This window comes from Agrilus planipennis, unplaced genomic scaffold (assembly GCF_000699045.2).
Source record: "Agrilus planipennis isolate EAB-ADULT unplaced genomic scaffold, Apla_2.0 scaffold85, whole genome shotgun sequence".
In the NCBI taxonomy this organism is placed as follows: Eukaryota; Metazoa; Arthropoda; class Insecta; order Coleoptera; family Buprestidae; genus Agrilus; species Agrilus planipennis.
Window position 1 is genome coordinate 818,927 of NW_020438910.1, and position 11,759 is coordinate 830,685.

General features: G+C 29.9%; 2 protein-coding genes across 2 annotated transcripts in view; one reads left to right on the forward strand and one right to left on the reverse strand.

Moving 5' to 3' along the window:
• Positions 1-32: 32 nt before the first annotated feature.
• Positions 33-4,917, reverse strand: LOC108733857 (sorting nexin-13). Its single transcript, XM_025973484.1, has 15 exons — positions 4,646-4,917; positions 4,477-4,585; positions 4,202-4,416; positions 3,922-4,145; positions 3,711-3,863; positions 3,464-3,636; positions 3,247-3,363; positions 3,071-3,191; positions 2,855-3,016; positions 2,527-2,795; positions 1,013-1,427; positions 810-952; positions 537-758; positions 307-474; positions 33-251 (listed from the first exon to the last, which is right to left on the reverse strand). Exons 1-15 carry the CDS (start codon positions 4,753-4,755, stop codon positions 33-35), a joined length of 2,820 nt encoding a protein of 939 aa, XP_025829269.1. The 5' UTR covers positions 4,756-4,917.
• A 905-nt stretch (positions 4,918-5,822) lies between these two features.
• LOC108733858 overlaps positions 5,823-11,759 on the forward strand; it is a 217,665-nt gene continuing 211,728 nt past the window's right edge. Inside the window, exon 1 of the mRNA XM_025973485.1 lies at positions 5,823-6,213. The gene's annotated coding sequence lies outside the window, so the exon portion shown is untranslated. The remainder of the gene's footprint in view (positions 6,214-11,759) is intronic.

The window sequence follows — 11,759 nt, forward strand, 5'->3', positions numbered from 1 at the left end:
TATATATATATAAATATGTATAACTAAAATATTTACTTGAACGCCTGCAAATAATGTGCCACGTTTTTGGGACTGGTCATATAAGAAACATAATCTAAAATTTTCTTGTTTACAATATCTCCAAACATTGTATGTATAATCTGTCTTAAGAGTGCTACGATTCTCCTTCTTAGCCACTGATTTCGAGATTTAAGATCAAATACTTCATCCATGAGGAGTAACATTATTCTTAATGGAATATTATCGCCGCTCTATAAATGGAAAAATCAGTACATAAAACATTAAAAAAAGCAAAATTTATCATACCTCGGTGTCTAAGGAAGCCCCTACTTTAGATGACTCTTGATTCTGGTTTTTAGTTTGAAATACTTTACTGATACCTTCCACAACCTCATCTACTGTACTTATCAATTGTTCAGGAACATTCCTGATTGTTTTTATTCCAGATTTAAATGGATTAACTATTGTATCAATCTAAACAAATTAATCTTAAATAATTATTAATGTGATTTTCTAACAAAACGGAGAATATTTACTGTATGAGAGATGGGTCCCCCTGAAGTTACTTTATCATAGTCTCCTTGTTCCAAAAAATTCATTAATAAAGTTTGTAAGCCATGATGGGCAGTAAGAACATCTGATCTACATAACTGTTTGAGATAAAAACCTAACATTTGCATTCTTTTTTCCAATACAGACCTTTCCATGTTGTGAAATGTCTTTTTCCCAGGGAAAGGTAACTTTGCTAAATTTGGGAACTAAAAAACCAGTTTTTTAATTTATTTCATATATTAACGAAGTAGGTTTACCTTTTCTTTAATTCTGTGTTGAAGATCATAAAAATCACTGTATCGTCTGTAAATGTGCCATTCTTCTATATAACTGCTTTCATAACTACATTTTACGTGAATAGCATATACTCCGAATGTCTTTCCTTTTTCACATACAATTCCTGTTAATAATTAAATCATTGTAAAATTAAATAGTGTAAGTTAAGCATAAATTACTGTACCTGTTTCAATTATCCTCGCGTCTAGAGTAAATGGTCCGTTTTTTAAGTTTAGTAATTGTTTTTCATTATCTTCTCTTATGCAATCTCCATTCTGACTAGAGTCGAAAAGTTGCTCTTCAACGTTTCTTATATTAAAATCAGTAATATCACTAAACGATCGGGTATGCTTGGTTGGTTTTTGACTGTCATCCAAGCAATGTGAATTTAAAGGGTTATTGCCGCTTATTATTTGAACTCTGCTGTCTGTCATATTTGAACTAACGCTGTTGTATTTCTCATCACCCGAGGAATCCACAATCTCGAGACTACTAAAACTCAAACTGTCTTCATCTGCAGTATGATACTGTAGTAAATCCAATTCTTCCAATAGTCTTAAATACGTTTTACTGTAATAGAACTGTGGCAATATTTCTTCCTGACAAACAAAATTATATTTTTTAACAATATTATAATTTAATACATAATATAGTGTAAACCCTCAAGCATTTTGTTTTTTCATAATAAAGTATTGTTTCGTTACAGAGAGAAGTTATAGAGAAGGTTATTATGATACGACGATACATTTGCACCGCTACGTAAGTAGTATTCCAAATTTAACATAAATGTTACATTGTTATCAAAGTGTTTATGGAGTTAGACCTATAGGTATTTAGAGTTATTACCTTTAAGTAAAGTTGCTTTAATTATTATTAAAATAAGGTACAATAATTCTAAATTGCATTGTTGTAAAAGTCGCAACTAAAACACGAAAAAATTAAATCCAAAGAGTAAATATTAAATTTAAAGATTGTTATTTATGAAATATTTTGTTAATAAATGGAAATTTAAAAAAAAGCATTACAGTAAATAAACTCTAAAGAGCTTCATCCTCACTACCACTAAACCTATTCACTTATCAACATTATCAACGCGAGACTCTAACAACTCTAATAATCGTCCGAAACATGTAGAATTGTTGAAGTACGTGACACTGAAACATTTTAACATTTGATAAATGTTTATTTCATGTACTTTTATCCGTTTTAGTGGTTTGTGTATTAGACAATCCGAAATATAATAATAATTTTATTTTTGTACATAAATTCACTGATTTGTAGTTAAAAAAAGTGTCGTTTTGTATTGCGTATTTAAAAGGGGGTCCCGTTAATTTTATAACTTAGTAACTCGATTTTATATTAGGTTACAAGATATTGACAGAAAAATTGGCTTTAAAAGTTTCCTAGTTACTCAAGTTGCTGTAGTTGTTGACAAACTATATAGTAAAAGTATCAAAATAAAAATTAATTTAAAAATGAAAAATTTTCCCTCATCTTAATTTAAAAAATACCCTATTTAAAACAGAACCTAATGTTTATAGAAACCTTTTTATAATAAATGTAAGAGCAAAAAGTTTCACGAAATAAACGTATTCTAAGAACACCATTTTTTCATTACACAACCATACTGTGACTTTTTTTAGATTGATATTGTATAATTGATACATAAATTTTTGAAACAGGTTTAAACATTCATACCTGCATTTTTTTATAAACGGCGTCTCTCACTTCATCAAACCATAACTCAGAAGGCTGTTCAGTTAAATTTCTTATTTTAAAAAATAAAGTTTGCACCAAAGACGATGATAGTTGAACTTTTTGTTCATCTTTTTCACTTAAATATTGTTCAAAAATATTTAAAGCAGTTGCACGAATGTTATCATAAGCATGTGATACACTTTCACCTGGATTTTTAAATTTATTTAAGTGTAAATCAGATAACTGCTGCTCTACTGAAGTTTTCCATCCTAAAAGTATCATGAATTATTGTAATGTATAATTCAAATTATCTTTATTTTGTAATTACCTTCAACATTAAGATAGAAGAAAAGATAAACTTGATAATCTGTCTTGGAAACATAATCAATAAAGTAAGACAGTGCAATATTATTTTTTAGAATAATATCTAACGGTAGTTTTATTTTTACATTTTCAATTGTTTCTAATTCGCTTGTGCAACTTGGGGTAACTGAAACTGAGTAACATGTAAATAAAATGAAAAAAGGAGTTTTATTTTTTGTACCTAATATTTCCATATTGTCAATCTTCTGCAGTCGGTTATCAATTAATTTTTTTACATATGCCAAACTACTTAATTGTTGTTTGACTATCATATCATTCTCTCCACCACAATCCCTTGAACGCTACAAATATGGTATATATAGTAACAAAACAGCTTAAAGTATATGATGGACTTACCAAGTTTTGTATTTCTCTATTTGCAATCTCTTTAGAATATTTAAGTTCAAGAGCACTATTGGAGAGTCTGATTGTAGTAATAAATATTTCACTTAAAGGCGTATTTTCTCTAAAACACTAAAAAATATATCTTTAATATACCTGTTGTCCTTTAACAGAAAACATGCATTAGGTACATGCTGTTGGAGTTTATCTTATTCTAAATGCTAATAATTACCAGCCAAATAAGGGATTGGTTGATAAAATCTGGATCACAAATCATATTAAACAAAGGTAAAAAAATACAATTGACTAAAATTTCTCTTAAGAGATACTGTAAAGGTTTACATTGAAAATCTTCATCAGGAAGAAGTAGGTATAACAGAAGTTCTGTTAATTCCAAAAGGTATTCTGGAAAAAATTATATTTCAAAAACAACTGAACTAAAAATGATTGAAAAAAAGAAAACAGAATTTAAAAACCACCTTTTTCTTTATCAGGGTTCATGCATACAGAATCTCTACAAAGTAATTTTTTTTCCATTTGGCATTCCAAATCAAAAAAATTATCTTCAAGCGAATACTTTTTGTTTGGCTCTTTGGTGTTTGATTGTGATTTTTCCAATTCACGCTTTCCACCTATAAAACAACTTTTCAAATATTACTTATATCAGTCATGTGTACAAATAACAAGAACCTTCATTTTCTTTTGTACTCCAATATCCTACATCTGCTTCACTTTTAGTTCTTTTATGAGATTTTTTAGAAGAATATTTATCTCTTGATGGTGAATCCCTATGATATTCAAATTTATTAAACTGTTCAATTCTATAACAAGCTTGCTTAAAAAGTTTTAAATGACTTGCACCATCATCTACTAAGCGTGTTGTCAAATATGGAATCCAATCTATTTCTTTTATCCTAAAAATTTAAAAAATATTCATACATCTAACATCATACATACAGCAAATGCTAACCTGTTGGATATATTAATAGCTAATGCTTGAGCAGTCCTTTTAATAGCAAATTCGGGAAAATCTTTGTCATTTGTTACAATAGTATACCAAGGTAACACATAGTCTCGTATCACATAACCCAAAATCTCTTGTAAAGAGGTATCTATAATTTCACTCCCTGTTACCCTCTTATCAACTTTTATAGTTTTGCTTGGATTAGAAAAATTGTTTGTAATCTGAAGTAATAAGAAGCAGAATGTAGACAAACTTACTAAATAAAAAAATATAAAGGATACTTTTCTTAAACCTCCTTCGGAAATGTCTTTAGAAGTTAATGGATTATTGGCACAACTTTTATAAAAATTTTCGATGTGTCCTTCTTCAACATATAGCAATGAAAAAATTCTAAATCAAAAAGCAGAAGTTATGCAAAATATAGTAATGTGAAAAATAATTTTTTATTACCCCAACAGAAGAGCGGTGATAGAAAAAATGAGCATTAAAAGAAAATATAGGCCAAAGATGTTGTAAATGAATAGGACGATGGTGCATGTCCACAGTATATAGTTCGCCATTGTTATGCATTGTTTAGTTTGCGACTAAAATCAAAATTTACAACTACACATTACCATTTTCGTCCATTTTTAATAAAAATGCAATAATTAGAAAACCACAATAATCAACAAAAACAACTTAACCTTCTCTGTTGTTTATTTAGTGTTTGACAGGCAATTGACATATTTTAAACCAAACAATGAAACTGATCGAAATCATTATTCATTATTATTGCAGCTTTAACGAAAGATCTGTTCTATTCAATGAACTAAACGAAATGCCTCTTTTTTACATCGTTTCCTATTACTGAATAGAATGTGATCCAATGCGTGCCTAATGCCTAAACGCTCTTAAAAGTGAATGATTTGCATGGTTGAAAAAAATTTTTTTTAATAATTTATAGGTAGTTAATATTCGTTAAAATTTTGAATTTGAATTTTTAAGCGTCGGCATTGAACAGAACCAAAAATGACTTAATAATGAATAGAAATGCTTTTTATTAGCAAAATTTTTCATGTAAATGATGTAAATTAATCAGTTTTAAACATTTTAACTAAGTTAGCAAAACCAACATTGTATCGAAAAATAGGCAAATAAGAAACATAAATATGTTATACCTATGTATATAAAGTATATTTTATATTTTTATGTATACATATCATACTCTACATTATATGCTGATTCTTTAATTATTCCTGTTTACAAACGTTTTAGGTATTCGAAAGCAAAATCTTTTTTATCATTTATTATTGATTATTTATGTCATTAGTTTTTGTTGACAACACTTGTAAAATTTAGTCTTTTTTAAATTGAGTACCTACCTAAAAGATTAGAAAAAATTACGCTTTGATGGTGTATAGTTAACTTGATATTTGATAAAATATTTATGAACGGGTTCTTTAAACAGGCAAAGGTTTTATAATAAACAGATAATCGATATATAAATGAAATTCTCCTTTCGTTGTCCTCAAGTTCAACCCTATATTGATTGTAACGCAACAATGAAAAACGCAGGTCCAAGATGGCTCTGACAGAACAGCAAGATATGATATCAGTATTCTTCAGGATCGCGGTAGTGTAACTTGGTTTCTTCTGATCCTCTCGGTTTACGAACTTTCGAATTATTTTTACTCAATTAAATTTTTTTATAAATAATTTCTGGGAGCAAAGTTACTTTAACCATTCAGTAATAAAGACATTTAGTATCAAAGTTATGTAAATCCTGTTTTGTTTGAAAATTGTTGTATATTTCTTTAGTGATCCATAAAAAAATGACAAACTGACTTAGGCCAGAAAGTACAGTTAATAATTGTTTGTGATCAAAAGTTTACTGCTGTTATTCTCCAACAAATAGTGAATATTAACAAAATTCAGCAATGTTGTAAATGTGTTTTGAGCAAGTAGATGCGTACCTATGTGGGTGTTTGTAAATTTAGAAGAAAAGTATATAAGCTAGCATGAAGATCTATTATCAAAATGTAAGTTATTCTTTAAAACTTATATAAACTGAAGCATTAAAAGTGAGGAGTTTACCTATTAATTTGAAGTAAATAAAAAAGAAATTAATTTTTATGAATTGTTTCTTTAACGACTAGTAAAATATGAAATATTGATGGACCAGTGAAATACCTACCTAGGTTTAAATTCGGAAGACTTGTTTTTTTTTCTAAAAAAGATTTATAATTGTTATTATGAGGTTTATTAAAAATATGTGTACCTACATTATTTATTTAAGTTTGAATATAGATACAAATGACTACCTATTAGGTCATCATTTCTACAAAGAACTTCTTAGATAATGTTACTGTACTTGTTATGAGATTATAGTGCTATTCGACCTAATATTATTTTTGCTTGAATATTACGGCTGTCATTGAAAATTCTTTGTTTTTTATTTTTATATGTTGTAATCTTGCATAATAGTTTCAATGGGGCTAGGCTAGGTTGTCGAGTTGTAGTGGATATAGTAATTTAAATAGGTAGATACATTAAACATTTTTTTATAATTCGAATGGGTTAAGTAACAAGTGTGCAAAAACTGCTTCCTTATAAATATTTTCAGGACAAACAATTATACTCAGTAAAAAAATTGATCCCTCAATAATAATATATACCTACTAAAAAATATGTATTTTACTGCAATAGAAAATATTGTAGTTACCTATTTAGGCTCAATTTTTGCCCGAAAATAAACAAGAATTATTTCTATTGGATAGATACGGATGTCCACTATATTTTATCTTCTTTTCGAAGGCAATTTGTCGAAAATAGGAAGGAAAATGTTTTTATAGCAACCTAAATTAGGTTGATACATGAGTTTCTCCAAAATTATGAATTTTTTACAAACGGTTCATCGTGTTTTCTACGGTGAGTAGGGAGGAAGATGAACCTCTTATCATTAACTAAAATAATTTAAACTGTCGATCGCTTCTGATTACACCGGAAGTTGATGCCAACTTTGTTATTTTAAATAGAATGATAAATTTTTTACGACGAATTCCTACGAAACACAAAATTTTAAGGTAACTTTAATAACCAACTTGTATGCTTAGGATAGATAGTTTCAGATATAATTTAATTTTTAGATATAAAATCGCTAGGTACCGCAATTCAAACTATAACAACTCATAACATTTACAAAAAATGACTTAGTGTGTTGAAATTTTTACCAGTTATGGTCGTGTCTTATGACTAATGTTAAACCAAAATTGAGCTTCATAATTTATACTGGACGTCCAGAAAAAAAATACAAAGTTTAAAAACTTCAAACACGAATAATTTCGTTTTTTCAAATGGCACTTACCATATTTTATATTGTTATTCGATTCCTCTTTTTGTCCACTTTAGATCCATTGGGTTTTATCTAAAACTTACTTTGACATAACAAAAGTGTGTTGTGGACAATTGCCAGCTACCTCAAATGTTAAAAATCAGAACCTTATCTTTCGTTTTTATAAGTTAAGGAAATGATAGAAAACGAAGCTTGTAAGGATTTGACGGAATTTGGTTCTTTCCAAGTTTCTGTTAAAAGTGTCAGTGGAGATGAAAACAAAATCAAATTAATATTTTTGCATTACTTCTTGTTTTTTTTTTTGTGCATGCCCATAAATTTATCAAATCTCCATCCACAGGATTCTTCATAAATAAGGAATAATGTATTTAAGTTTGAATTGCAGTATTGATTATAAGCTTCGTTTTCTATTATTTTTGTAGCATAAAAAAACGAAAGGTATGTTTTAGATTTTTAACATTTGCTGTAGTTCTTAATTGTCCAAAGGATTTTCCTCGATAACCCCTACTTCCAAATTTTCAAATCTCTTACATGTTTAGTTTCCTAAAACACCTAATGTACCACTCAGTTTGAAAAACTCTGAATATGTTGTACAGTAAAACAAAAAAAATTGGTAAATTTCTAAAAATAAATATACGAATTAAAAAAAAATACCATCCAAAACGAATTCGAAACGGCGTAGCGTTTGTACCCTGTAGGACGAAAGTGGTGCAACTTGAGTAGGCAACTAATCATAGTTAAGGTAGGCAGGATATGGAGATGGATCGACGCCAGAGATGCGTCTCTGTTCGACGGATGATCCTACTATTAGATAATAATAGAAGATGGTAAATGTATTGTACTACTGTAGATTATAGACAGCGTGGAAAGAGGCATTTAGGATTATGGAATTAATCGGTTTGCAAGCGGATTTTGCTGAAACATATGTGGACGTATCTATTTGTTTATTATTATTATTATATCTGTACCAAACTCACCACAATGGGAAAGTTTTACTGTTTTGCTATTTTTTTGGTAGAGGTTGGGATTCGGTTACTGTAGTTACTGTTCGTTTCAAGAAGTTGGAGATATGCCCCTTCCCTTTATGAGGGTGCGCCGTAGCATAATTCGAAATTCAATCATATTTGTCTGCGGAGCTCATTTTTCCACCGATGATCGAGCGAGAACTAGACAAAAGTGTACAGTACCATTTGCAAAATTATTTAAACTGCCTCGTTAAAATTTAAGAATAAGCTATTTAAAAGCATATTTAGCCAAAAATAATAACAAGTGAATTAACTTAACGCTCTACACACCTATAAAACCTTTGCTTTGTCTTCTATTGTTAATTTATATACACTTTTGTTTTAAGAAATTGCTAAATATTTTGGTCTAGTACAGTTCTAGCCGATCTCCTAAGACCGCCCATCGAGAGCTCTGCTCGTTCAAGCTTGTTCCATCTACGTATTTCTGTCTTGCTCACGCCTAGTGGCTATTCTTTCTATCTTTGCGCAGATTTCTTCAAGGTCACAATTCTAACAAATTGAAATGGGCTGTACGTCTATATCTATTTGTAAAAAAAGAGTAACTTGCATCCGTTGGATATAAAATTGGTAGTCTTTTTGTCAATGAAGCCATCACTACACCTACACCATGACGTCTTTCTATGGTTTCGGGTGGTTTCTGTGCCAGATACCTGGCAGGTCTACCTCTACTCCTATTAACTCCTGTTTCTGCCTCTAATATGTCTCTGACTAGACCGTCATGCCTGAGAAGGTGTCCTCCCAATCTACCTCGCTTATTTTTTATTGACATTTATAGAAACTTTTAGAAACCTCTGTGTTCATATTCTTTCTAATACCTTTTCATTTCTAACTTTCTCTATCCATGGTATCCTCATCATTCGACGGTAACACTATATTTCGAACGCTTCCAACCTTTTATTTTCGAATTTCTAAATTAATCGTTTGCGAGCATAGAAGACTTCTTTTTATTGAAGACGACTCGCCCCTGCGCTATCCTCTGCTTTATATCCCTACTACTCCTTCCGTCCTGACTTATCTGACTTCCTAAATACCTAAAATCAGACACTTCTTCTAATTTTTCGTCTCCTATCTTTATATTCGCTCTTTCCCTACTTTTTCTTCCCTTACCATCCAGTATTTTTGTTTTACTTTTATTTATTTTCATACAATATTGTTTTGTCAATACCGCTTCCGTTTTATTTAAAATTATCTCTAACTCCTTCGTGCTAGATGGTAATACTGCTATATCATCTGCAAATCTTTTGCCTATATACCTATTTCTATCTCTACAGTTGTTCTGTCTTTAATGATGTTGTTCGCGTCTTCGATGTATAGATTAAAAAGTAGCGGTGACAGTGTGCATCCTTGTTAGAAAGTGAAAATAATCATTTTTCAAAAAAAAATCGTTTCTCACTGTCCCTCTGTAAGCTGTACATGTATCTATAGTACCTAGTAGGTACCATTTTTTATTATATCAGTATCAACTATCTGGCAGGATTGTAGGTACACCATCTTCTTTTTTCACTGTATCTTCAAATATGCTTTCTACCTACTTTGGGTTTAGATGGTTGCCTACCATAACGGGCCACTTTCAATCTAGTATGGTATCTAAAAGTGAGCAACATGGCAAATTGGGAAACTATACTCGTGCATAACGTAATTGTCAATTTTTTGAAAAGTTTTAGTCGCTCTTATAATAAAGCTAAGAGAGGCATAAACTTTTGAAATGACGTTATTTAAGCGATCTACAATGTGAAGGAGCAGTAGAAATTAACACCCGTGTCTATAATAATTTCTAATATGGCTAAGGGATCGGGCTCAATTTTGTACATATATATAATAGGATTATGATTAATTACAAAAGGCATATTGTTTTTTTTAACATGTAACATTAATTGATTTTATTGTGCCCATGAAACAATAGATTCGTAGTCTCTCTGAAACATGGAATCATCATCATTCGGGGTAGTTAATAATAATACGGATTTCCATATCGTCTGTATACAATAAATATTTACTATAACGATAATGAAAATGATGCGTATAATGTTAAATAAGATAGGACCACAGTGTGATTCTTGAGGTACACCTGAAGTAATGCCAAAATCAGATAAAATTTGAAATTTATCGGATAAATAAGAAGAAAACTACTTAAGCAACATTCCGCCGATAGCAATCTGTTGTATATAATTGAACAGGTAATTAAAATCTAGAAAAATTAATTATTTTAATTCAATAAGGTATCTGATTTAAAATCATTGACGTTGCTTATTAGGTAGGTGCTGATAGAAGTTTCTATTGTGAATATGTAATGCACAGTAATTTTGAAATGAAACTATTTAGGTAAACTGGACGAAAATAACGACAGCCTATTTGAATATTAAAGTGGCGCTCTTTGCACATAATTTACCCTAACAGTTTCCTTCCCATTTACTTTTACGGTTGCGTGTTAACGGGATTAAATCAAGTCTCATTTGCAAACACGCTTTCGAGTTTAAAGAAAAGAATAAAGGAGAGATGTGGTTGCACAAATCCAATTAAAATCCCGATAAAATGTAAAGTAGGTGATAAATTGATATACTAACTATGTGTATAAACAACTGCAAAATTAAGAAAGATAAGAAAATCGAAGTGTTTTAGTGTGCGAAAAAGATGTCAACAGATATTTGAAAAATGATTGGTATGAGTGAATTAATTTTATCCACTATAATTACCCTCAAATTAATGAGGAAAAATTGTTACTGCTGTCACTCCCTTGCCGGGAATTGAACTCGGGCACATGGTTTTATGCACCTGTACTATTGTTGTAAATATTCTGATGATTTTGATATTCTGAATTGGATTAAAATGATATTCGGAATAATTACACAGGTCTGCGAAAGTTTTTTTCTTAAATTGTTAATATTTGTCGTAATTGTCTTAAAAGTAATAGAAAACGATATTCATATGGTTTATACCACGTCACATTAACCCAGAGAACACATTTCCATTTGAACCCTTGCCACGTATTGAGTGCAACGAAAAAATATTCAATAATCAGTGTTTCTATGTTTTTAACGATGCTCTTTTGGATGGTGTTGGTTAAAAATACCTCCGACAATATTAAAGCATGGAAAAATCGAAAATAAACAAAAAAAACGTGATTTTTGAATTGACTTTTTTCTTAAAAAGTAATTTTTTGTGTCCTTACGATTTTTTTATATGCTTAAAACCTATTTTGGCAAATACG

Bases quoted from the DNA above. Each gene is read 5' to 3' on its own strand.
- LOC108733857 (XM_025973484.1), bottom strand. From the start codon at position 4,755: ATGGCGAACTATATACTGTGGACATGCACCATCGTCCTATTCATTTAC. The intron at 3,864-3,921 runs GTTCTTGTTATT...GTTGTTTTATAG, and splicing joins GAGTACAAAAGAAAATGAAG to GTGGAAAGCGTGAATTGGAA. The intron at 1,428-2,526 runs GTATGAATGTTT...TTTGTTTGTCAG, and splicing joins CCGTTTATAAAAAAATGCAG to GAAGAAATATTGCCACAGTT.